Source organism: Paroedura picta, chromosome 9 (genome assembly GCF_049243985.1).
Source record: "Paroedura picta isolate Pp20150507F chromosome 9, Ppicta_v3.0, whole genome shotgun sequence".
Classification (NCBI taxonomy): Eukaryota; Metazoa; Chordata; class Lepidosauria; order Squamata; family Gekkonidae; genus Paroedura; species Paroedura picta.
The window spans coordinates 76,432,860-76,459,810 of NC_135377.1; the positions used below are offsets into that span (position 1 = coordinate 76,432,860).

General features: G+C 45.5%; 1 protein-coding gene across 13 annotated transcripts in view; it reads left to right on the forward strand.

Annotated features, from left to right (window-relative positions):
• The window catches only part of CTNND2 (catenin delta 2), a 671,801-nt gene that overhangs the window by 591,085 nt on the left and 53,765 nt on the right, over positions 1-26,951 (forward strand). For all 13 annotated transcript variants that reach the window (XM_077353364.1, XM_077353370.1, XM_077353371.1 and 10 more), the window contains 2 exons: positions 15,724-15,934; positions 17,267-17,351. In XM_077353364.1, the coding sequence (XP_077209479.1) occupies positions 15,724-15,934; positions 17,267-17,351 (296 nt within the window). The remainder of the gene's footprint in view (positions 1-15,723; positions 15,935-17,266; positions 17,352-26,951) is intronic.

Here is a 26,951-nt window from a genome sequence, read left to right on the forward strand (position 1 = left end):
TAAGACCCATATCAGTGCTAGCCCCTCCTTTCCCATCACACAATATGTTAATTCTTGGAGCAGCAACTTACAAATTACCATTCATACTCGCATATAAGCCTAGTTTTCCAGCACCCTTTTTCACACTGAAAAAGCCCTCCTCAGTTTATATGCGGGTATATATGGTAATTGAAATAAAAGCCTGCTCCAGCCAGCCAATCGTTGCATTGCCTTTTGCAAATCATAGAATCATAGAATCATAGAGTTGGAAGGGGCCATACAGACGATCTAGTCCAACCCCCTGCTCAATGCAGGATAAGCCCTAGCATCCTAAAGCATCCAAGAAAAGTGTGTATCCAACTTTTGCTTGAAGACTGCCAGTGAGGGGGAGCTCACCACCTCCTTAGGCAGCCTATTCCACTGCTGAACTACTCTGACTGTGAAAAATCTTTTCCGGACATCTAGCCTATATTGTTGTAGTTTAAACCCATTACTGCGTGTCCTTTCCTCTGCAGCCAACGGGAACAGCATCCTGCCCTCCTCCAAGTGACAACCTTTCAAATAAAGAGGGCTATCATGTCCCCTCTCAACCTCTTTTTCTCCAGGCTGAACATTCCCAAGTCCCTCAACCTATCTTCATAGGGCTTGATCCCTTGGCCCCAGATCATCCTCGTCACTCTCCTCTGTACCCTTTCAATTTTATCTACATCCTTCTTGAAGTGAGGCCTCCAGAACTGCACACAGTACTCCAGGTGCGGTCTGACCAGTGCCATATACAATGGGACTATGACATCAATGGGAGACGATCAACATAGGAAGTGTATGGAAGGAAAACGATCGGAGGCAGCCCAACCGGCAAGGCCAGCTCCAGCTCATAGGGAACCAAAAGTAAAAGGATTCAGATGTCTTTATACTAACGCCCGAAGCATGGGCAATAAAAAGGAAGAGCTGGAACTTCTCATGCTGATGGAAAGGTATGATCTAGTAGGCATCACAGACACTTGGTGGAATGATTCTCATGACTGGAATGTAATGGTGGATGGATATGAACTGTTCAGAAAAAACAGAATAGATCGAAGAGGTGGAGGAGTGGCACTGTATGTGAGGAAAGGGCTTACCTGTCAGGAAATTCTAGTGGAGGAGAGCATATCTACAGTGGAAAGCATCTGGGTGAAAATCAGCGAGGGGAAAACAAACAGTGTGGTGGTTGGTGTCTGCTACCGACCGCCTGACCAACGAGAGGATGTGGATGCTGCACTTTGTGAGCAGCTTGAGAAAGTATCCAAGCGGCAGGACCTTGTCATCATGGGTGACTTCAATTTCCCAGATGTGTGCTGGGAAACAAACTCTGCGAAGCGTCCTCAGTCATGCAACTTTCTGACCTGCCTGGCTGACAATTTCATTTATCAAATGGTAGATGAACCCACAAGAGGTTCAGCCATACTGGACTTAATACTGACCAACAGGCAAGAGTTGGTGGATGAGGTGAAGGAGGTGGGGACCCTAGGGGGAAGTGACCATGTCCTCATAGAATTCCTTTTGAGATGGGGAGCCAGGGAAGCTTGTAGCCAGACGCGGATGTTGGATTTTCGTAGGGCAAACTTTAATAAACTCAGAGACATGAAGAGTGTCATACCATGGACGAGAATGCTGGAAGGGAAGGGAGCATGTGAAGGGTGGGCGCTACTCAAACAGGAGCTATTGCATGCTCAATCAATGACTATCCCAGAAAGACAAACACACTGCAGGAGCTCTAAGAAGCCTATTTGGATGAACAGAGAACTTCAAGAGGAACTAAGAAAGAAAAGGAAAATCTTCAGGAAATGGAGGGAAGGACAGAGCTCTAAAGAAGAGTACCTACAGGTTACTAGGCACTGTAGATCAATCATCAGAAAGGCTAAAGCTGAGAGTGAGCTAAGATTGGCCAGGGAAGCCCATTGTAACAAGAAAAGATTTTTCAGTTATGTGAGGAGCAAACGTAAAGTAAAGGAGGCAATAGGCCCACTGCTGGGTGCGGATGGACAAACTCTAACAGAAGATACAGAGAAAGCAGAAAGGCCTATTTTACATCTGTTTTTTCCCACAGGTCAAACGGTTTAGGCACATCTAGAGATGGCCATAGCCAAAGGACAGTGTCTGGGTGGCAGGTTAACAAGGATAGAGAGGTTGTCGAGAGACATTTAGCTGCACTGGATGAGTTCAAATCCCCTGGTCCGGATGAAATGCACCCGAGAGTACTCAAAGAACTTTCCAGAGAACTTGCACAGCACTTGTCCATCATCTTCGGAACCTCTTTAAGGACTGGAGATGTCCCGGAGGACTGGAAGAGAGGAAATGTTATTCCGATCTTCAAAAAAGGGAGGAAGGATGACCCGGGAAACTACAGACCAGTGAGTCTGACCTCTGTTGCGGGGAAGATAATGGAGCAGATATTAAAGGGAGCGATCTGCAAACATCTGGAGGACAATTTGGTGATCCAAGGAAGTCAGCATGGATTTGTCTCCAACAGGTCCTGCCAGACCAACCTGGTTTCCTTTTTTGACCAAGTAACAGGTTTGCTGGATCAGGGAAATTCGGTTGATGTCGTTTACTTGGATTTTAGTAAAGCTTTTGACAAGGTTCCCCATGATGTTCTGATGGATATATTGAAGGACTGCAATCTGGATTTTCAGATAGTCAGGTGGATAGGGAATTGGTTAGAGAACCGCACTCAAAGAGTTGTTGTCAATGGTGTTTCATCAGACTGGAGAGAGGTGAGTAGCGGGGTACCTCAGGGCTCGGTGCTTGGCCCGGTACTTTTTAACATATTTATTAATGATCTAGATGAGGGGGTGGAGGGACTACTAATCAAGTTTGCAGATGACACCAAATTGGGAGGACTGGCAAATACTCCGGAAGATAGAGACAGAGTTCAACGAGATCTGAACACAATGGAAAAATGGGCAAATGAGAACAAGATGCAATTTAATAAAGATAAGTTCTGCATCTGGGTCAGAAAAATGAAAAGCATGCCTACTGGATGGGGGATACGCTTCTAGGTAACACTGTGTGTGAACGAGACCTTGGGGTACTTGTGGATTGTAAACTAAACATGAGCAGGCAGTGTGATGCAGCGGTAAAAAAGGCAAATGCCATTTTGGGCTGTATCAACAGAGGCATCACATCAAAATCACAAGATGTCATAGTCCCATTGTATACGGCACTGGTCAGACCACACTTGGAGTACTGTGTGCAGTTCTGGAGGCCTCACTTCAAGAAGGACGTAAATAAAATTGAAAGGGTACAGAGGAGAGCGACGAAGATGATCTGGGGCCAAGGGACCAAGCCCTATGAAGATAGGTTGAGGGACTTGGGAATGTTCAGCCTGGAGAAAAGGAGGTTGAGAGGGGACATGATAGCCCTCTTTCAGTATTTGAAAGGTTGTCACTTGGAGGAGGGCAGATGCTGTTTCTGTTGGCTGCAGAGGAGAGGACACGCAGTTATGGGTTTAAACTTCAAGTACAACGATATAGGCTAGATATCAGGAAAAAGTTTTTCACAGTCAGAGTAGTTCAGCAGTGGAATAGGCTGCCTAAGGAGGTGGTGAGCTCCCCCTCACTGGCAGTCTTCAAGCAAAGGTTGGATACACACTTTTCTTGGATGCTTTAGGATGCTTAGGGCTAATCCTGCGTTGAGCAGGGGGTTGGACTAGATGGCCTGTATGGCCCCTTCCAACTCTATGATTCTATGATTCTATTCTTGTGATTTTGATGTGATGCCCCTGTTGATACAGCCCAAAATGGTATTTGCCTTTTTTACCATTACATCACACTGCCTGTTCATGTTTAGTTTACAATCCAAAAGTACCCCAAGGTCTCGTTCACACACAGTGTTACCTAGAAGCGTATTCCCCATCCAGTAGGCATGCTTTAAATTTTTCTGACCCAGATGCAGAACTTTATTAAATTGCATCTTGTTCTCATTTGCCCATTTTTCCATTTTGTTCAGATTTCATTGAACTCTGTCTTTATCTTCTGGAGTATTTGCCAGTCCTCCCAATTTGGTGTCATCTGCAAACTTGATGAGTAGTCCTTCCACCCCCTCATCTAGATTATTGATAAATATGTTAAAAATTACCGGACCGAGCACCGCGCCCTGAGGTACCCCGCTACTCACCTCCTTCCAGTCTGATGAAACACCATTGACAACAACTCTTTGAGTGTGGTTCTCTAACCAATTCCCTATCCACCTAACGATCTGAAAATCCAGATTGCAGTCCTTCAATTTATCCATCAGAACATCATGGGGAACCTTATCAAAAGCTTGACTAAAATCCAAGTAAACTACATCAACCGACATCAATCAAATGTGTACTGCAAGCTGAACTTGCTCTGGCAGCTTGTCGGACATCAACGTTTTGACTGTGGAATTCTCATCTTCTCTTTCCTTTTGCTTTCACTTCTTCCTCTTCTTAATCACTTCTTCCAAACTATTCTTTTGGTTTCTGTGGGTGTGGTTGGGTGGGTTTTGGGGGTGGTTTGGGATTTCCTTTTTCTTTCTCCTAGTGTTTCTTCTTTTATCTGAGGGGCAGCATTGTTTGCCTTTTCTTCTTGGGGTTGTGTTTCTTTTAGAAGTTGATTTTTACAGTTCTTTATTTCAGTGTTTTCTGGGGGGGGGCACTACAGTTGTAGTTAGAGTTGTACTTGTTGTAGTAGGTTTCCAACTTTGGGTATTGTTGTTCTGCTCTGGTTTGCTGGCCTGGGGAGGGCACTGTTTGGTTCTCTGGCCAGAGCTGTTCTCACAGAGCAGTTCTATCAAAGCTCTCTCAGGGTGTCTAGCATCAAGAGAGTAAGGGAAGGCAATCGTAAGCTGCTTTTAGACCCCTTTGGTTAGTGAAAAGCAGGGTACAAAAAGCTATTCATCCCCTTGACTTTTCTGTCTTTGTTTGAGGGGGGAGGTTGGATGGGAGAGCCTGTGATGATGGAGCATTTCCCACCCACAGTTTTTGTGGTAAAATTAGCCTCGGCTTATATGCGAGTATATACGGTAGACTACCGGGTGCAGTTCGCCATCTCCACCTTCTTGCATCAGAGTTGCCCCGAATGGTAAATCGGAAGCGTCTGTGTGCACATGGAACACTTCCTGATACTTTGGGGCCCTAAGAATAGGGGCTTGGGCCAAGCACTGCTTTAACTGATCCAATGCCCTCTGGCACTCAGCCGACCAAACCACTCTCACAGGAGCTTTCTTGCGCCACAGTTCATCCGAAGGAGCTGCTCTTTCCCCCAAATCCTTACAGAAATGCCTGTAATGCTTAACTAAGTGTACCTCCTCCTTTGTCTGGGGCACAGGCCGCTTGATAATACTGGCAATCTGGCCCTCCTTTATGGCCCCTGCCTCCACCACATGACTGAGCTCCATCCTTGCAGGCAAAATGATATTCGACCTGCCAGCCTCAGGTGTGTTGCACTGTTTCCAAGGTTATAAGGAACAGGAATTGATACTACCCCCGGGGCAAATAAAATTCTATGCTCAGAGGCCTCCTTTTTCAAAGGAATCTGCCAATATTCAGATGTTAAGCCCATAGAGCTGAACGAAAGAAGCACTCACCAATTCCTCCAACAAAATCCCCATTTTAGGTGCAGCGTAGGGGCCTGGTTATCATTAGCTGGTTCAATTTCCTATCGTCCACACAAAATCTACACTCCAAAGGGTGCCTCTACTTTAACCTTCTTCTTAGGAATCACCACAGTGCGGGAGCCCCACTCTGAGATGGACTCTGATAATCCCCCATTTCTAACAGCTGCTTTAACTCTTCAGCCACCCACCCTTTGGAGCTTAGCATTTAGAGGGCAGGGCCTGGATTTAACAGGCTGGTGACCCCCTGTATCTCTGTGATGCTGTAGTACCTGCGTGATTTCGGGAACCGTAGAAAACATATCAGCATCCTAAAATATGATGTAATTTTAGGATTTTTTTATTATACTTATAATAGAGTTTTGTATTGTGTACTTTTAATTATTTTTGTAAATATAACATCTTGTTTTAATAAATTTATTTTAAAAGAAAAAAGGAAACACATCAACATATTTACCCAGCGGCCTCTGGAGATCTTCATGCTGCAATCCGGTCAGCAAAGGGTCAATATTGGGCCGGGGAGTTTGTAGATTTAATGGGCATGTCAAGGCTGGGGAAGACTGAGTGACGTGGCTAGGAAAGGGCATGAGATGTATAAATATTTTTTGACATTGCTGTTCATGTATATATATGTTTTAAAAAGCAGATTTATTACAGAGTAAATTCTCCAGTAAGGGTTAGCTTTAGCATGAGTCAGGGTGAGGAACTTTGAGCTTTAGTTGATTTTATTAACTTAGGCAGGTTGTGAGTGGGTGGGCAGGAAGGGATGTGCCAGGGGTTGTCTCTTGTGGCCCTTCCTTGCAGACCAGGGAATGGCTGATCACCACTGTGGGATGGGAGGTGAATGTCCAGGCTGGATTCTGGAGATTTGGGGGGGGGTCATTTGGGCACGAAATTGGGGTCATTGTGCATAGGCGGGTAGTCATGAGTTCCTGCATTGTGCAGGGGGTTGGATTAGATTACCCTGGAGGTGCCTTTCAACCCTATGAATGTACTGCAGTAGCACGCCTATCCAGTGCTTGTTGTCATCCACCTTTTGGCATCTCTGACAGAGAGCAAGGTTTTCTTCAAACTCGACCGTACTTAAGTATACCCACAATGGCCAGTCAACAATGCCTTGGCTGAGGCCCAAACGATCGTCACCCACTGGGGGCGTGCCGGGTCAAGCGCCTCAAATTCAGTGTCAGCATTGCAACAGAGATCTTCCGGAACCTTATAGAAGATCTCCTTAAGGGAATTCTGGGGGTGGTTCCCTATATTGCCAATATTTTGCCAATGTTTTGCTTGTGATCCCCTACCTCGCTGACCCCATACAAGAGGTCCTCCACCATTTCAACTCAGCTGGCCTGAAGGTAAAGCAAGAAAAATATTGTCTTGGAATACCATTGGTGGGGTTCCTCGGGTTCCTCATTGAAGCCACTGAAGACCATCTGATCATCTGACAAAGCGATGGTCATCCGGAACATGCTTTTCCCATTTCTCTCAGCCCAACAAGGCCACTGTCACAGTCCCTACATTGGCTCTTACATAAATCATTTTCTGGGTCTGGGGACTTGCTCAACAATATGCTTTTGAAGCTGTCAAACATCTCATCACTTTGGACAGCATGTTGATTCTTGCCTGCAACACCTCCAAACATGGAATAGGTGCCGTTTTTAGCAGTGGCTTACTGGAGGCTCCAGTGTCCTTCTATTCCTGGACCTTCTCTTCAGCTGAGTGCAATTATGTGCAAATTAAAAAAGAGACACTGTTATAGTCATTGAAATTTTTAAAAATCCATGAATACGTCTACAGCTGTTGGTTTACAGTCATTATGGACCACAAACCTCTTCCTGGCCTCTTCATGATGGACTGCCAAACACCACAGATCCTCTCCACAGATGCTGTGCTGGTCCATTTTTCTCCATGGATATGACTTCTGCCTTGAACATTGACCCAGGAAATCCACTCTCTGTCAGATGCTCTCTGCCACTGCCTCAAGTCGATGCAGACCCTAGCCCTAATATGGAGGTCCTGCTGTTCAATTCACTGCTGCACTCTGTGGACATTGCTGCCTACTCTCTTGCACTCTCAACTTGATGCTGAGGGGGCCTAGCAACAAGCAAGACTCAGACTTCACCCCCTTCATTGCCTCACAACTGAGGTGTCAGGCCTCAAGGGATGCTTGCTGTGGGGTCACCAGTTTGTGATACCCCTCAAGTTGTAGCTGTCAGTCCTTGAAGCACTGCCTGATAGCCACCCTGGCATTTTGCACATGGAAGTGCTAGCACACAGCTTTGTTTTATGGCCTGGGATCGACAAGGGTGTTGAGTCTAGTGTCCACTGCTATTCGACCTGTGAAGAACACCTCCCCAAGATGCCACAAATGCCAGTGTAACCAGAGGGCTAAGAATCCCTGCTGCCAGTTACACCTTGATTTTGCTAGCCAAGGACACATGCTCCTGGTTGTTGTGGACCCATTTTCCACATGGCTAGAGGTAGTGTCAGTCTCAGCCATGACATCTACCATGGTCATCAGGACACTGGAATGCCTTTTTGCAACTAATTGCCAGACATGACCATCTCAGATAATGGGACTCAATTCACATTGGCAGAATTCACATTTGCAGAATTTCTTAGAGGAGCACCTGATTGGTCAAGTCACCTCCACACCGTTCCATCCTTCAATGAATGAATAGGCCAAGCACATGGTCTGCAAAACCAAAGATGTGCTTTCCAAGCTGAAACAAGAAGACTGGAAACAGCAACTGACCCATTTCCTGGTTCGCCAACAGATGACACTGTGGACACTGGCAAGAACCTGGCAGAATTGTTCATGGGCTGGAGACGCCACACTCTCCTTGACTGCCTGCATGATGCAACCCAATCTCTGTGCCAAGAGGTCTCGACTGCGCCCTGCACCTGCATCCTGGATGACCCTGTCTACTTCTGGCATTACGGTGATGGCCCCAAATGAATTCTGGCCCCCATCACTCAAGCCACAGACCCAGTCTCCTGCAGTGTCCAGACCTGGCACATCAACCAGGTACATCAATGCAATTCCAGTTCAGCAGCAACAGTAAGGTAGAGCCCAGTGCCCACAGACACAACCATCACTGGCAGGTCACCTCTACAGTCTGTCACAGCACTATCTGCCTGCACCACTGCTGGCTGAGCCAGGGCCGAGCGTTCCTGTAGCCCCTGTCATTACTCAGGACATTGATCCACTGGCTCCTGCCACAGAGCTGTGCCAGTTTACACGAACTGTTATGGCATCCCACTACTTGCAGTACTTTGGATCCCTTCTGCTGGATCCAATCAGTTTAAATCAATCACACTTGATCTAGCCAATTGTGTGCAATTGCAGTAAGTTGTTTTGTCTACCACACACACACACACACACATTGCCATTTTCTTGAATAAGATTTGTGATTGTAAAGTAAAATATCTTTATTAGGTTGCATTGACGTAGCAACAAATGTGCTCATTGCTTCAGCTGGGGATGAACCCCCAGCTCAGGTCATAGAATCATAGAATCATAGAGTTGGAAGGGGCCATACAGGCCATCTAGTCCAACCCCCCGCTCAACACAGGATTAGCCCTAAGAATCCTAAAGCATCCAAGAAAAGTGTGTATCCAACCTTTGCTTGAAGACTGCCAGTGAGGGGGAGCTCACCACCTCCTTAGGCAGCCTATTCCACTGCTGAACGACTCTGACTGTGAAAAAATTTTTCCTGATATCTAGCCTATATTGTTGTACTTGAAGTTTAAACCCATTACAGAGTCCTCTCCTCTGCAGCCAGCAGAAACAGCATCCTGCCCTCCTCCAAGTGACAACCTTTCAAATACTTAAAGAGGGCTATCATGTCCCCTCTCAACCTCCTTTTCTCCAGGCTGAACATTCCCAAGTCCCTCAACCTATCTTCATAGGGCCTGGTCCCTTGGCCCCAGATCATCTTCATCACTCTCCTCTGTACCCTTTCAATTTTATCTACGTCCTTCTTGAAGTGAGGCCTCCAGAACTGCACAAGGTACTCCAAGTGTGGTCTGACCAGTGCCGTATACAATGGGACTATGACATCTTGTGATTTTGATGTGATGCCTCTGTTGATACAGCCCAAAATGGCATTTGCCTTTTTTACCGCTGCATCACACTGCCTGCTCATGTTTAGTTTACAATCCACAAGTACCCCAAGGTCTCGTTCACACACAGTGTTACCTAGAAGCGTATCCCCCATCCAGGAGGCATGCTTTTCATTTTTTTGACCCAGATGCAGAACTTTACACTTATCTTTATTAAATTGCATCTTGTTCTCATTTGCCCATTTTTCCATTGTGTTCAGATCTCGTTGAACTCTGTCTCTATCTTCCGGAGTATTTGCCAGTCCTCCCAATTTGGTGTCATCTGCAAACTTGATGAGTAGTCCCTCCACCCCCTCATCTAGATCATTAATAAATATGTTAAAAAGTACCGGGCCAAGCACCGAGCCCTGAGGTACCCCGCTACTCACCTCTCTCCAGTCTGATGAAACACCATTGACAACAACTCTTTGAGTGCGGTTCTCTAACCAATTCCCTATCCACCTGACTATCTGAAAATCCAGATTGCAGTCCTTCAACTTATCCATCAGAACATCATGGGGAACCTTGTCAAAAGATTTACTAAAATCCAAGTAAATGACATCAACCGAATTTCCCCGATCCAGCAAACCTGTTACTTGGTCAAAAAAGGAAACCAGGTTGGTCTGGCAGGACCTGTTGGAGACAAATCCATGCTGACTTCCTTGGATCCCCAAATTGTCCTCCAGATGTTTGCAGATCGCTCCCTTGAATATCTGCTCCATTATCTTCCCCACAACAGAGGTCAGACTCACTGGTCTGTAGGTCCTCTATTAACTTTTGGAGGGCCAGCCCGCACTTCCCAACAAAGTAACATGTTGCCTTGAGCTGCAAATGGTTGGGATGGTCATGATGGGGGCTTGTGGAATACACCCAAAATATACCCTAATAAAACATACCATATTTTAAAACTGCAGTCACAGTTCAAACAAGCTTCATCAGAAGTGTATGGCCACAGCTAGGAATGCCAGTCTCCAGGTAGGAACTGGGGATACCTCAAAATTACAGTTCAACTCCAACCTACAGACAACAGTTCTCCTGGATAAACCTGGTGCTTGTGGGAGGATGGATTCTACAGTCCACAGATTCTACATATTCTACAGTCTACAGCCCCACCCTGGATTTGGCAACCCTCCCCCAACCCTTGCTGGTGGTCAAGGGGAAATCGGGCAGCCCTACCTGTGGGAAGCATGGCGTGGATGTTGTGTGTCTCTATCAGAGGAGGATCTCATGGTAGATGGCATTCTTTGTCACAATGAGGTCCGATTGAGGGAGGAGCATGCCCTGCTGTGGTCCAGGGGCAACATGGACCCTGAAGGTCTGTGAAAGGTCTGACTCGTGACAGGGCAACATATCCACAGAGCCTGTGACTGAAGACAGGCCCGGCATGGCCCTGATGTCATCTGAGTGCCCATTCCACCAGGTGGGAGCCTGGACAATCCCCGACTCTGGTCAAATTCAGGCAAGCTTTCCTGAAACCAGGGATCACCAATTTATTGATGGTGGTGAAGTGCTATGTTCTCTGTGAGGTATAGGTAGAAAGGCTGTTTCTCAGGTACACAGGCCGTGTATGGCCTTAAAGATGATTACCAGAACCTTAAGCTTGATCCAGTAGTCAACTGGTAGCCAGTGCAGTTGTTGGAGTCCATTGTGTTCCTATAAGAACCCTGGCTGCTGTATTCTTCACCAGTTGAAGTTTCCAGATCAGGGATAAGGGAAGGTGAGTTACAGAAATCCAGCCTAGAGATGACTGTAGCTTGGATCACTGTGGTTAGGTGTTCTGGAGACAGGTAGGACACTAGTAGTTTGGCTTGATGCAGGTGGAAGAATTCTTCCATGGAGAGGGAAGTGTCAAGGATCACACCAAAGTTCCTGGCTAAGTACTCTACAGATAGCTGCACCCCATCCAGGTAGAGCAATTGTGCTTCTTGCTTGGACCTTTCCTACCAAACCACATCTTTGAAGCATTGTCAGAAGGCTCTGCTTGAGCCAGCCCATAAATTCTTCTAAACAGCTGGCTAATGAATCTTGGAGAGTCAAGATGGCCCTTCATCATGAGGAAGAGCTGAGTGTCATCCACATATTGATGACATCCCAGTCTGAAGCTCTATAACAGCTGGGCAAGAGGATGCATAAAGATGTTAAATAGGATTGGGGAGAGAACTGCTCCTTGTGGCACCCCACATGGGAGTTGTTAGTTATGTGATTGGTTCTCTCCTATTCCTAACCTCTGTCAACAACCCTGGAGAAAAGAGATCAGCCATTGAAGGGCTGCCCCTCATATCCTGGTGTAGGCAGGGCAGTGATCTGGTAGCTCATGGTCTAATGTGTCAAACACTGCTGAGATGTCAAGTAGTATTAACAATGCTGACTTCCCTTGTTCCAGCTGACAATGGAAGTCTTCCATCAGGGTGACCAGTGCTGTCTCAACCCCCTGGCCAGTCTGGAAGCCTGATTAGGCTGGATCTAGGACTGAAACGTCATCTGTTGGTCTGCAGCACCTCTTTCCAGCACCTTCCCTAGAAACTTTAGATGAGAGACAAGGCAGTAGTTGGTGAGCTCTCAGGAAGCCAGGAATGATTTCTTCATCAGAGGCTATACCACTGCCTCCTTCAGACCCACCAGGAATTCTCCAGTTAAAAGGGAAAGGCTGATTATCTCCCAGAGAGGGTGCCTATCCTCATGTCTGACATTTTGATGAGCCATAAGGAACTGGGGTCCAGGGAGCAAGTGGTTGGCCTCATCAAAATTTATTTATTAAAACATTAAAATCCCATTAAAACATTAAAACATTAAAATCCCATATTACAAGAAGTGGTAAAAATCCAGATCCCTCTTCCCAATTGCACCTCAGTGTGCCAGAGATTCCCATAACCCAGAGCAACATGGGGTTTCTGACATCGAGTCATCCTCAGTTCCAGGAATAGAGAGTTTAGACAATCTGTCAGACTTCTGCAGATTGCCTAATATATGAATCCTTGACTTGATGCAAAAGATCAAGTTTATTGAAAGCAAGCAAGTGAAACTAAACAATACCTTGTTGGAACTGAGGTACAGCAAAGCAGGTTCAACATATAACTCAAAAGTCCAGGCCGTCTTGATAGCAAGGCAATCCACATTCCCGGAGCCAAGCAGAGATTAATCTGCGGGGGGGAGGGGGGTGCTAAAGGAAATAGAACAGGCTATGGGGGCAATTAACATAGGCATGCATTCTTAATATATACACTTCTAACAGTTGCTAAAATTCATGGCAGAAGCCTAGTACTTCAGACACTGTTTAGGTGGGAAAATGGCTTCAGCATGCTCCAAAGGGCAGTGGCCTCCTCAATTAGGCTCTAAAGGGCTAGAAGCAGCTATAAAGATTTTTCAGAATGCCTAGCCCATTGTTTGCCTGCATAGAACACAATTTGATGAACAGTTTCAGGTAAGCACAATACTGTTTTATTTAGATCAGTGGTTCCCAACCTTCTTAATGCCACGATCCCTTTTTGGGCCATGGCAGCAGCCTTGGCAACTCCTGGGAAAAGTCGATCGACCCCCCGCCCCAGGCGGTCACTACACCCAGTTTGAGAACTGTTGATTTAGATTGTAAGGTGTTTTGAGTTTCATGAGGTATAATGGTAGTTGATAAATGTTTTAAATTAAATAAATAGTGTTCTCTGCTGTGAGATGAAACATAATAGGGAAGAGCCATAATGGAGGAACAGACCATAGCTTCAGTCCCCAGGCAGCCCCAATTAAAAAGGATTTCAGGTAGCCGGGCAAGAGACCCAACTGGGACCCTGAAGAGCCCCTTCCTCTCAGAGCAGCCTGCAGCAAGCTTTGTGGGGCCAATTATGGGATACTATAAAGTAGCGATCCCCAACCTATGGGCCATGGACCACATGTGGTCCTTCGACTAATTGGTGGTGGGCCCCGAAGGACGCCTTCTCCCCCCCCCCCCGGCCCTTTACTTCATCCCCCCCAGCCCTTTACAACACACTTCATTGTTGTGGCATGTCTGTATCTTATTTTTAAGGGATGTTTAAACATTACCATAGCGAACAGAGAGTGTTGGGGCAGTGGTTGAGAGTAGAGGAGTAAACTACCCCCCCCCACCGGGCCTCAGTAAAAGGTGTTGAGTGGTCCCCGGTGATAAAAAGGTTGGGGACCACTGCTATAAAGCATCATCGCATTTCAGGGTAATACCTTTTTTATTGAACTCTTCTCTATCTTCCGGAGTCTTTTTCCAACACCTTTTTTCAGATTTTAGCTAAGGTATTGAGCCTCTTGTGGTGCAGAGTGGTAAGGCAGCCGTCTGAAAGCTTTGCCCATGAGGCTGGGAGTTCAGTCCCAGCAGCCGGCTCAAGGTTGACTCAGCCTTCCATCCTTCCGAGGTCGGTAAAATGAGTACCCAGCTTGCTGCTGGGGGGGTAACCAGTAATGACTGGGGAAGGCACTGGCAAACCACCCCGTATTGAGTCTGCCATGAAAATGCTAGAGGGCGTCACCCCAAGGGTCAGACATGACCTGGTACTTGCACAGGGGATACCTTTACCTTTACCTTATTACCTGCATTAATGCCCAATCTGAGGCACAGACAAAGAAGAAAACTTGGTTCTTAGATGCTGCTTTTCTCTACCCGAAGGAGTCTCAAAGCGGCTTACAGTCGCCTTCCCTTTCCCCTCCCCACAACAGACACCCTGTGAAGGAGGTGAGGCTGAGAGAGCCCTGATATTACTGAAGGAGAGTTGGTTCTTATATGACACTTTTCTCTGGTCCTTTATTTTGACCAGTCTTCCCATTGCAACTCCAACCAAAGTGCAGCTGTGTGTGTGTGTGTGTGTATGAATCAAGAAAATGTTTTGACTGATTAGGAATATCTGGTGCTGATAATATAATAAAATAAACAATAACAATAGTATAAAGTAAAGCCGGCTGCTGGGATTGAACTCCCAGCCTCATGGGCAAAGCTTCAGACTGTATTTCTGCTGCCTTACCACTCTGCGCCACAAGAGGCTCTAATAATAGTATACATTAAAATTAATAACATTTTAAAACAATGATGTTTTCATGGAAGTGTAGGGGAGGAGCATATTATGTTATTTTATGTTTATGTATCTTAGCTTTTGTTTGTGCTTTAAATCAGTGGTCCCCAACCCCCGGTATGGGAACCGGTACCGGTCCGTGGATCAGTCGGTACAGGGCCGTGGCTCCTCCTCATCCTCTTCCCCGGCTGCTGCCTTGGGGGCTGCCCCGCCACTCTGCCGCTGGCTCACCTTTGGTGCTCTCCAGCGGCCACCATGGCTGGGGCTCCCCCTCGGCCTGGCACTGCACAGCTGCTGCTAGCAGCGCCCCCCAGTGGGTGGTGGGAAGTCAGGGGTGCTGGCGGGAAAGCAAGTGGAGCAGGAGCTCAGGCGGCAGCGATGTCTCTCTGCAAAATACTACCCCCCCCCAGGCTTCAGTAAAATTGTCAAGCGTTGACCGGTCCCCGGTGATAAAAAGGTTGGGGGCCACTGCTTTAAATTATAAGCTTCTATGAAGAACAGGAGAGAGGCATAATATGAATGTGGTACATATTTGTCCTGGAAGTGAATTCTGACAGATTAGCAGGGCCTTAACAGAGGTCTCTGTTTCGAGTGCAGTTGTAATATACTACTTTTGAATGTTCAAACCGTTTTCCGTACATGAGGTCGGGCCCAGCAGTAATTCCTTCTGCCAGAGGGAGACTTTCTTGCCTCCACCCTTCAAGTACAAATGTGTGCTGCTTCTGAACACAGGGGGCCAAAGGAACATTATGAGAAATGAATTGGGTATCTCCAATGGAAGGAAAGAACTGAAAAAAATTGACCGCTCTTTTAGTTAAAGTTTATAGTGGGATCCAACCCATAATCTTGTAAACCTTGTAGCAACCCTGTAAGGCCAGCTGCTGTTATTTACAGCCCATTACAGATGGGCTGTTTAGTGGTGGTTGTTCTCCTAGACCTTCCTTTTTTGCTTTTTGCTTGTACTGTATGACTCTCTCCTGCATGTTCGTTTTCTTCTCAAAAGGCAAATATGCCATGCGGGACTTGGTACACCGGCTTCCCGGAGGTAACAACAGTAACAGTTCGACAAGCAAGGCCATGTCTGACGATACCGTGACTGCCATTTGTTGCACCTTGCATGAAGTCATCACAAAAAACATGGAGAATGCCAAGGCCTTACGGGATGCCGGAGGAATCGAGAAGCTTGTTGGAATTTCCAAGAGTAAAGGAGACAAGTATGTTTCACAATCCCTCTCACTTATTAGCTCTTAATTTCATTAGTGTTTGTCTGCTCTGATTGTTTCCCAGAGAGTTGCAGTTTATCATTTATTAGTAAGCTTGACAGATGATGGAGGAGTTGGGGAAGGTGTCAGTGAAAATTCACATAGCAATGCATCTGACACACTCAATCCTGAATGATGTCGGTCTCATAATATTCATCAAGGGACTCTTGGATTAGCCCACATCCACTAACAGGGCCCAGAAAGCAAGAACTGTACTTGTTAACAGAGGGGCCTATTTCTCCAGGATCAGGAAACACATGCTTGGATATTTGCAGGTGGTCCTGTTGGGCATGAATGCCTCCCATGCATGATACTTGTGAGCCTTTTCTGTCTGGAAACATCCCACCGCTAGCCATTCATGACCTTGTATCTTCAAGGCTTGATGACTGTCATGTCCTGTATGTGAGGAGAGCATCCAGGAGCTTCAGCTGGAGCAGAATGCTATGAGCCATCCAATACCCTGTGCTGAACACAATATGATCTGGACACATTTCTTGGTTTGCCAACTGTAGGCAACCAACAGCATGAGCCCTGCACAAGTAAGAGAAGAAAAATTGGGTCATCCAAGCACTCTGTTTGATGTTCTCTGACTCTTTGATGATGAAACTCCATCCCAGAGCCAAGCTTTCAGGATCTTTTTCTGACACCGAGATCTCTATGCGTGTGGTTTTAATTAATCAAAAGCTTGTGCATTGTTAATGAAAGAGATGCCAGGTAGTTGAAACTGGACTAGATTATAAAGTATACAGTATATTTTTGAATGCATTTTAAATTATTGCAAGCTCTTTAAAATTATTAGGAGCTGCCATGAGTTATGTGGCAGGTGAAAAGGAAGAAGGGAAATATTTAATTTTTTAAAAATATATACAAATGTATACCAGCCTCCCAAAGTCATCCTATGTGAATTTTATTTTAACGGGGTGTAAAGTTTTTGTTTAGCACTAAGCCTTTCAAAGACGATTTTTGCTGTTATTTTAAATGTTACACTTTCTTCTGACTACTTTGTCAATTGTTCGTTTATAGATAACAACTGTTCTTGTTCTCTCAGCAAGCCCACTTGCTTGTCAATCCAAATCTTGTGAATTTGGAGATCTTTCCCCCTTTATCTAACACATAGTAAATATTGAGATGATGTTGGCCAAGACAATTCCAATGTTCAGCTACCATGAATGAACAGAGCACATCTCACAAGCTACGGGCTGAAATCTACAGGGGGAATCTCAGACCAGCTTCCTTGAGGTCTTCAGTTACTCATAAGTGTAACCTTTTTCCTTTCTTAAATAGGCACTCACCAAAAGTAGTGAAGGCAGCATCTCAGGTCTTAAATAGCATGTGGCAGTACAGGGACCTGAGAAGTCTCTACAAGAAGGTAAGAGTTGTGTAGTTATGTTTGCTATGCATAAAATTAGCATCTCTCAAAGTAGAAATGAAGAGCTATAAAGGAAAAAATTATGAATGGATCTCCTATTTCCAATAGAAGCCCAAATCCTGGTTCTGTCATCCAGGATGTGTGGTCAGAGGCACCACACTTGGGTTGTGGGTTCAGACATTGCAGTTCAGGTTTTATTTGGCATGTGGGAAAAGGGATTTTAAATTCATTCAGAGATAAATTATATTTAAAAGTATATTTTAAAACTACTTTTGTTCTGATTGACTTTTTTATGTCTCATAAACCACCACCACTCACAATTGAATCAAGGGGTACAATCTATTCAAAAGGGACAGGCAAGAAAAGAAGAGGGGAGATGTAGCAATATATGTTAAGAATCTTTATACTTGTGAAGAAATACAGGTACCTGAGCATGAAAGTTCAGTTGAGTGTATTTGGGTAAATATAAAAGGAGTAGGAAATGAAAGTAGTATTATTGTGTGGGTCTGCTATAGACCACCAAGCCAGTCAGAGGACTTGAATGAGATACTGCTAGACCAAATTTCATAATTTTCAAAAAAGGGGGAAACATGGGTGACTTCAATTACCCAGATATCTGTTGGAAGACCAACTCTGCTAAAAATGCAAACTCCATTAAATTCTTAACTTGTCTTGCCGACAGCTTCATTTCCCAGAAAGTAGAGAGGGGAACCAGGGGCTCTGCTATTTTAGACTTGATTCTCATCAATAGGGAAAAACTGGTAGATGAGGTGGAAGTAGTGGGTACACTTGGTAGTAGTGACCGTGTGCTTTTGGAATTTTCAATTGTGGGAAAGAGAAAACCTTTATGTAGTCGTACGTATAGACTGGACTTCAAGAAAGCCATCTGACAGAGAGGCTGGTTCTGTGAAAGCTTAAGGGGGTGGCAGGTTACAGTGGATGAGCGATAGGGTTGGGAGTGTCCTGCATAAGGCAGGGAGTTGGACTAGATGACTCAGGAGGTTCCTTCCAACTCTGTTATTGTATGATTTTGTGTTTCTACCCCCCTTCAGCAAAGTTAATAAGATGGATGAAATCATCTTAATTTAAAACATAAAGGCAAAAATTTCAGCATATTTAGTAGGAGTATCTAATATGTGTGACAAAACAGGTCCACTTTTGACTTGCAAGCCCTGTTGTACCTCACCCACCTCCTTTCTCAGCTGGTTCCCAACTCTAGAAGAGCAACCACCAACACCACCTGATCATAGTCCAAGGCCACCCTAGCCACCCCTTTCAGTCCTGAGGCCTCACTTCCATGTGTTCCACAGCCCCAGCAAGAGTGCCATGGGGACAATTTACTGCAGGGCACACACTCAGAGGAGTAGCTGCTTGCCAAGATACCTCCCCTGGCCCAAATTTCAAATTTATAAAAGATTTATTAAAATAATAAGGTTATTTTAGCACACCACAGAGTTAAGCAGAAGAATCATAATAAGTTGGATGAAACACAATCCGTCTGTTCCTCTGCTAAAACATCCCTTATCTAATTTTAAATACAGGAGTTCCCAGTTCTCATTGCATGTTCCTCAGCTCAGCTTGCAGCCACATGGTCCATGATGGCTGCTCACCTCTTCCCCTAAGAGCATGTGTCTACTTTGATGATCGGCAGGTAAAAGAGAGACCTTTCTTTGGTCAACATCAGAAATACTTCACTGCCCGCTCCCATGGGAAGCTCCTTTCTCTTAGAGAAGTCTGGGGAAAAGTGGCTTCCCTCCACCCCAGGTGCCTATTTCTTGGCTAGGTCAATTAGCATCTGAAAGGAGACGAGTAAGGGATTAGCTGCCCCTCCCTTCTCTCCACAGCACAAAGGAAAAACCTGTGCCCTTTTGAAATAGCAAGCAGGGAGGGGGATTTCATCACAAAGACCATTTATGCACAGGGAACTTCACTGCCCCAGCTCCCGTGCAGGAGCACAAATCAGAGACGGATGAGGTGCCCAGGGCCAAATGCTCCCCCATGTGGGTGCAGAAAGAGGTGGGGCAACCTGCCACAACTAAAACTCTAGCCTACAGCACGGCACGAAACCTCCAGTGCATAAATGGTCAAAGTGAAACCAATTTAATAGAAATGCATCATCCAGTATATAGAGACCAAGAGATTATATTATTGTGTTGTTGTTGTTAAAATTTATTACCTGCCACTCCTGAGACCGGCTCGTGGCGCGTTACAATTAAAATCCCATTAAAACACTCCAAGGACACAAAGACGTACAACAACAAACCCAACAACATGGTGGTAGTCCTCAATCACCCAACCCCCCCCTCCACACACACACAAAACATCTAACAAGGGGAGTGGGAAGAGGGGGCCATAATTAACAGGTGGTCTTAATGTTGCCTCATAATAGGGGAGCCACAATCAGATCTTCCATCAGATCTGATGGGTGCCTCTGAGGAATATATGAGATCGGGAAATTGCCCCAGATCTAGGATTTTTGTTTGTAATAATGTCATGTAAGCTTTCCATACTGCTCATTTATGACCTTCCAAATCTCTACTAGAAGTGAGAGCACCGAAGCTAAAGCTCCATAGCTACTTCAAGTGTCCAGGCTGTTCTTTAAGATATAGGCAATCAGACATTGGGATGAATTTCTTTTGTTTTGCATTCAGCCTTTGGGAACCGAAATATGATTAATATCTGTAAATCGCTCCTGTGGACCAGTAGGAATAAAAGGGTAAGGGCTAAAGTGGAGGAGAAAGTGCGGGCCGTGTCCAGGATAAAAACTTGGAGGGCCCTCCGAATGTCAATCCAGGGCCAAGTGGCCCATTTGGCTGCTTGGCCCGGCCTCACCTGGGCCAGCCAGGGAGTCACTGCGCAGAAGGAGCCCTTTTGACACAGTGAGTCCTCTGGCCGGCTTCTCCTCGCCCTAGGGAAAGGAGCAGGGACGCCGCGTCAAAGAGTCCCTGCTCCTTTACTGCCCTGGGTGCCTTTACACTGCGGGGGGAGAGCTGAAGGCCCTAACGGAGCTATCAGAGTTCCGCAGGGCCTGCAAAACAGAGCTCTTCTGCCAGGTCTTTGGTTCAGGTCAGAGTCAGGAACAATGGGGGGGACCCTACTCAGGTTACGCAATAAGATCCAGCATATCCCACCCTGCAGGGTGGACGGCTGCAGGGATGGGGTGGGGGAAGAGGAATTATACCACCAATTTTGTTTTATCCTCTTCTATCTATGTTTTGTTATGGGATGGGGTTTTATCATGTTTTATAGTGGGGTTATATTGTACCTTGCCATGAGTCCCCGGAGAGTGGCGATATAAAACTATAAGGAATAAATAAAATAATAAACAGAGAAGGGGAATGGGATCCTCTTAATGGACAATCAAGCAGTTCAAAACCTCATCCTAACATTTTTAAGAAGACATTTCCCAATAGGTAAGACAAATGCCAGAAAACTACCATAAATGGACTAGTTGGGACAATAAAAGTAGAGTCTTGCACTCGAAAGCTCACGCCTTGAATAAATCTCTGTTGGTCTTAAAAGTGCTACTAGACTCTGATTTTATTGTGCTACTTCAGACCAACACAGCTACCCATTTGAATCTGGACTAGTTGGAGCAATTATTAAGTTGAAAAAGAGGTTAGCAATGTGTCCCTAGACATCTTTTCCCTAGACTGGTCTTAAACCTATTTGGAAGATATAACCATTTTTCTGTGGAGCTATGGCTGATGAAGAATGACCAGCTGGAGCTCAGCTCTGCCAACAGAAGGCCAAAAGAACTAAGGAGCAAGCTATCCAAGAGGGGTTCCCTCAGAAATGCCTCTGTACACACAATGCAAACAAAACTACCTCTGAGGAAGCTGAACACGGTAGTCCAATTACAAATAATAGAAATGTAGCCCCTGAGTCTCCAGGGCCGGATTGAGACACTCAGGTAAAATTAAATCCAGTTTCTTTAAACACAATGGAACAGTTTCTGTTGGGGGAGAAATGTCCCAAAGATGTGACTACAGATTCACCAGTTGCCCCAGAGCAGAGTCTTACTCACAATCCCTTTTGTGGAAAGCACAGCAGAGTCCCAGATGTCAAAAAGGCCTTCTGCAGTAGCAAAATATATCTGGGGAAGATGCTGAACAGCAGGAACTCTTTTGGTAGAGATGCTGGAGGTGAGCTTCCTTGCAGCAGGCCTCCTGGCATGATGGAAGGGGTGCAGGTCTCCACTCAGGTGCTCCCTTTCCAAGCCAGTCAAAGCAGAGTTCACCCTCAACCAAATCCTGTACTGCAGCTCTTCCCAAACAGCAGTTTTCCTCAATTTTTGCTGGGACCAAAACTTCACAAAACAAGCCTTTCCTTTCAGAAAGGGAATATCAACTCTTTTTCTTAGTAACTTTTCCAATATCAACTCTTTTCCTTTTAGCTGGCCTAGCCTGGCTTTACAATATCCCTTGAGGTTATGGAGAGCCTTGTCAAAAGCCTACCCATGAGCCTTTGCTAAACATGCAAATTTGTACAAGCTCATTTACATATCAGCTGTCAGCTTGATCTTGCCTGAGGGCCTGTCTAAGTGCACTCTGCACTCTGTTAATCTTACCTAGATCCAAAATCAGTCCTAGGCCTCAAGCACTTTTTCCAATACAGGCTGACATAAATTCTAAGACAGAAGTTTGACAATTTGGAGATGTTTCAGTAAAATCCAGAAAGGAAAAAGTAGATGTCAAGGAAAATGTGGGTACTGCAAAGACTGCAAAAGAAGGTGGTGTGCATTATAGTGTGAATTATAGGGACTCTGCTAACTGGCCTATCTATTGCCGTGATAATTTGCACCACCTTATAGTACAACATAGGCCAACAGCAGGTTGCATCCTATGATATCCCCAGAGATTTAAGAAACAGAAGATTTTATCTGATACTCTACAACAGGAGCCTGGCAAATGGTGAAGAAGTGTGCCGTCAACGGTTGTTATATTCCACCTCAAAAGATGCGGCTTTCTATTTTTGCTGTGAATTGCACAGCAACGGAAATAATGCATCAATTCTACAACAACCAGGTTTAAAAAACAGGAAGAAAATGGAGCATTTCAGTCTTTACAATTGTGACATGCTCTCCATTTACATACCTAACAGACCTGGAGAGAATTTGGACTGCGCTTATCTAAAGGAAAAACCATTATAATAACCAGCTCAAAATCAGGCAAGAAGGACAAAATTGGCAACAAATCTTGGAATGTTTGACTGTTTTGGTCACAGTTTTAGATAAACAAAATTTGGCATTCTGCGGTATAAGTGAAAAGCGGAACAGTACAAATAATGGAAATTTTCTGAAATATTTAGCCCTTTGTTCTTTCATGAATGGTAGTAACATAAAGGTCAAAGAAAATGGCATACACACGAGTCCTTGACATTAATCTAAATGCCTTTCTTGTGCCCTGCAATGCACGTTCTTTAAACTCAATAGTCATTGAAGCTGCTAAGTGTTGTCAGGAATAGAATCATAGAATCATAAAGTTGGAAGGGGCAACACAGGCCATCTAGACCAACCCCCTGCTCAACGGAGGATCAGCCCAAAGCTACTAAATTCTTCAGTTTGGTTCAATAGATCTATAATTATTTCTCTGCATTGACTCAGAATCGACAAATTCTAACTAGCTACGTATCAAGCATAACTGTTAAGCCATTGAGTCAAACAAGATCGGAGAGTCGGATGGATGCTTTGAAACTACTATATACTACTATCTTCGTAGTATATATGATGGTTTAATGGAGATAGAATCATAGAGTTGGAAGGGGCCATACAGGCCATCTAGTCCAACCCCCGCTCAACGCAGGATCAGCCCTAAGCATCCTAAAACATCCAAGAAAAGTGTATATCCAACCTTGGCTTGAAGACTGCCAGTGCGGGGGAGCTCACCACCTCCATAGGCAGCCTATTCCACTGCTGAACTACTCTGACAGAGAAAAACTTATTCCTGATATCTAGCCTATATCGTTGTACTTGAAGTTTAAACCTATTACTGCGTGTCCTCTCCTCTGCAGCCAACGGAAACAGCATCCTGCCCTCTTCCAAGTGACAACCTTTCAAATACTTAAAGAGGGCTATCATGTCCCCTCTTAACTTTACACTTAACTTTATTAAATTGCATCTTGTTCTCAGTTGCCCAGTTTTCCATTGTGTTCAGATCTCGTTGAACTCTGTCTCTATCTTCCGGAGTATTTGCCAGTCATCTGCAAACTTGGTGTCATCTGCAAACTTGATGAGTAGTCCCTCCACCCCCTCATCTAGATCATTAATAAATATGTTAAAAAGTACCGGGCTGAGCAACGAGCCCTGAGGTACCCCGCTTCTCACCTCCCTCCAGTCTGATGAAACACCATTGACAACAACTCTTTGAGTGCGGTTCTCTAACCAATTCCCTATCCACCTAACTATCTGAAAATCCAGATTGCAGTCCTTCAATTTATCCATCATAATATCATGGGGAACCTTATCAAAAGATTTACTAAAATCCAAGTAAACGACATCAACCGAATTTCCACGATCCAGCAAACCTGTCACTTGGTCAAAAAAGGAAACCAGGTTGGTCTGACAGGACCTGTTGGAGACAAATCCATGCTGACTTCCTTGGATCACCAAATTGTTTGCAGATCGCTCCCTTTAATATCTGCTCCATTATCTTCCCCACAACAGAGGTCAGACTCACTGGTCTGTAGTTTCCCGGGTCATCCTTCCTCCCTTTTTTGAAGATCGGAATAACATTTGCTCTCTTCCAGTCCTCCGGGACCTCTCCAGTCCTTGAAGAGGTCCCGAAGATGATGGACAAGGGTTGTGCAAGTTCTCCAGAAAGTTCTTTGAGCACTCTCGGGTGCATTTCATCTGGCCCAGGGGATTGGAACTCATCCTGTGAAGCTAAATGCCTCTCGACAACCTCTCTATCCATGTCAACCTGCCACCCAGACACTATCCTTCAGCTACTGTCATCTCTAGATGTGCCTAAACCCTTTGACCTGTGGGGAAAAACAGATGTAAAATAGGCGCTAAGCCTTTCTGCTTTCTCTGCATCTTCCATTAGAGTTTGTCCATCTGCACCCAACAGTGGGCCTATTGCCTCCTTTATTTTACGTTTGCTCCTCACATAACTGAAAAATCTTTTCTTGTTACAATGGGCTTCCCCTGCCAATCTTAGCTCAGTCTCAGCTTTGGCCTTTCTGATGATTGATCTACAGTGCCTAGTAACCTGTAGGTACTCTTCTTTAGAGCTCTGTCCTTCCCTCCATTTCCTGAACATTTCCCTTTTCTTTCTTAGTTCCTCTTGAAGTTCTCTGTTCATCCAAATAGGCTTCTTAGAGCTCCTGCAGTGTTTTCTTCTTTCTGGGATAGTCATGGATTGAGCATGCAATAGCTCTTGTTTGAGTAGCGCCCACCTTTCACATGCTCCCTTCCCTTCCAGCATTCTCGTCCATGGTATGACATTCATCATGTCTCTGAGTTTATTAAAGTTTGCCCTACGAAAATCCAACATCCGCGTCTGGCCACAAGCTTCTTTGCCTCCCCATCTCAAAAGGAGTTCTATGAGGACATGGGCACTTCCCCCTAGGGTCCCCATCTCCTTCACCTCATCCACCAACTCTTGCCTGTTGGTCAGTATTAAGTCCAGTATGGCTGAACCTCTTGTGGGTTCATCTACCATTTGATAAATGAAATTGTCAGCCTGGCAGGTCAGAAAGTTGCTTGACTGAGGACGCTTTCCTCACATCCAGTGCCACTCCTCCACCTCTTCAATCTATTCTGTTTTTTCTGAACAGTTGATATCCATCCACTATTACATTCCAGTCATGAGAATCATTCCACCAGGTTTCTGTGATGCCTTCTAGATCATACCTTTCCATCAGCATGAGAAGTTCCAGCTCTTCCTTCTTAATGTCCATGCTTCGGGCGTTAGTATAAAGGCATCTGAATCCTTTCACTTTTGGTTACCTATGAGCTGGCCTTGCCTGTTGGGCTGCCCCCGATCAGTCTCCTTCCTTACACTTCTTATGTTGATCATCTCCTTCCCCTTGTGGCTTCAGTTTAAAGCTCTCCTGATGAATCTCCCCAGGTTCCTGCCAAACACATTCTTCCCCAGCTTCGATAAGTGCAGTCCATTAGGTGCTAGTAGGCCTTCCTCAAGAAAGCCTATCCCATGGTCCCAGAAACCAAATCTCTCCTGCCGGCACCAACTACGCAGCCACTGATTCACCTTCATTATTTTCCTCTCCCGACGCATTCCTCTTCCCTTGACAGGCAAGACTGAAGAGAATACCACTTGTGCCCCCATTTGCTTGAGCTTCCTCCCCAGATCTTGATAGTCTGTTTTAATAGGAGCGATGGTATTCATGGACATGTCATTCGTTCCCACGTGGACCATCACAAATGGGTAGCGATCCGTAGATTTGAGGAGTTTGGGCAGCCGTTCTGAAATGTCTTTAATTTTTGCCCCTGTCAAGCAACAAACCTTGCTTAAGGGGTCGGGCCCAGCCACAGGGCGATCCATTCCTCTTAGCATGGAGTCTCCAATTACCAATACTCTCCTTTTTTTTTTTTTTTTTTTGCTTCTGAACACCATTTCCTTCTATCCCCGTGGCCTCTTCACTTTGTCTTAGACTTTGTTTTGTGGTCTCTTTCTTCATTGACACTTGCACCTCCTCTGCAAGGGCCTGAAATCTATTCTGGAGCTCCAAAAGCCCCGAGAACCGTCTCGCTCTACGCCGTTGAGTCTTTTTCCTAACTGCAGAGGCTCTTTAAGGAGGTTAATCCCCATATCCTCTTCAGGACTGGTTGTATCCTCTTTATTCCGAGTTGCACAGCTCCGGTCTATGAACTTCTCCCCTTTCTTAATTTCTGTCAGAGTAATAATCCTCTCTTCTAAGCCCCTAATCCTTTCCTCCAAAAGTCTTACCAGCTTACACTTGGGGCATATGTAGTCCATCTTGTCTTCAGGGAGGAAGACAATCAGGGAGGAAGGAAATCTATGGCACTGTGATCCCACCTTGTGAGATTTGCATTTATAGAAATAGCTGTAACCCAACTTCAACAGATATCATCTTTCGAACAATTTAACATATCCAGCAGCAACCAAGAGTGGACCATTTAGGCCCGTTGCCTTTGGGCAGACCTGCAGGGCCTCCATCTTTCTGACTTCTGGCCAGACAGTCCCTTGAAGAAGCACCAACTGGCAGCTGGGCTGCCTTGGAAGATCCGCTGTTCTTCACAGAAGTCTCTGGTACGCTGCTTCCCCAACAATAAGACCTACTCCGAAAGTAAGACCTAGTGGCACTTTTTCATGTACCGCTAGTATAAGCCCTCCCCTGAAAATAAGACCGGCCTCTAATTGGTCCTTACAGCCAGGGCCGGCCTTAGGAGTGTTCCTGTAGGGGTGTTTGCGGTCATACAGGGCACTGGGCCAGCTGACATCCAAATCTGCAGCACACATGTATGCTGTGCAGCTGTGCCGCTCGTCCCCCCCCACCCCCGCTGGCAGCGATACGCACTGCAGAGCCCTGCCCTTGCTCACTCAGCCTCTGTCATCTCCGCCTACAGCCGCAGAATCCCCCGGCTGGACAGAAGCTGTGCCCTGCACTTAAGGT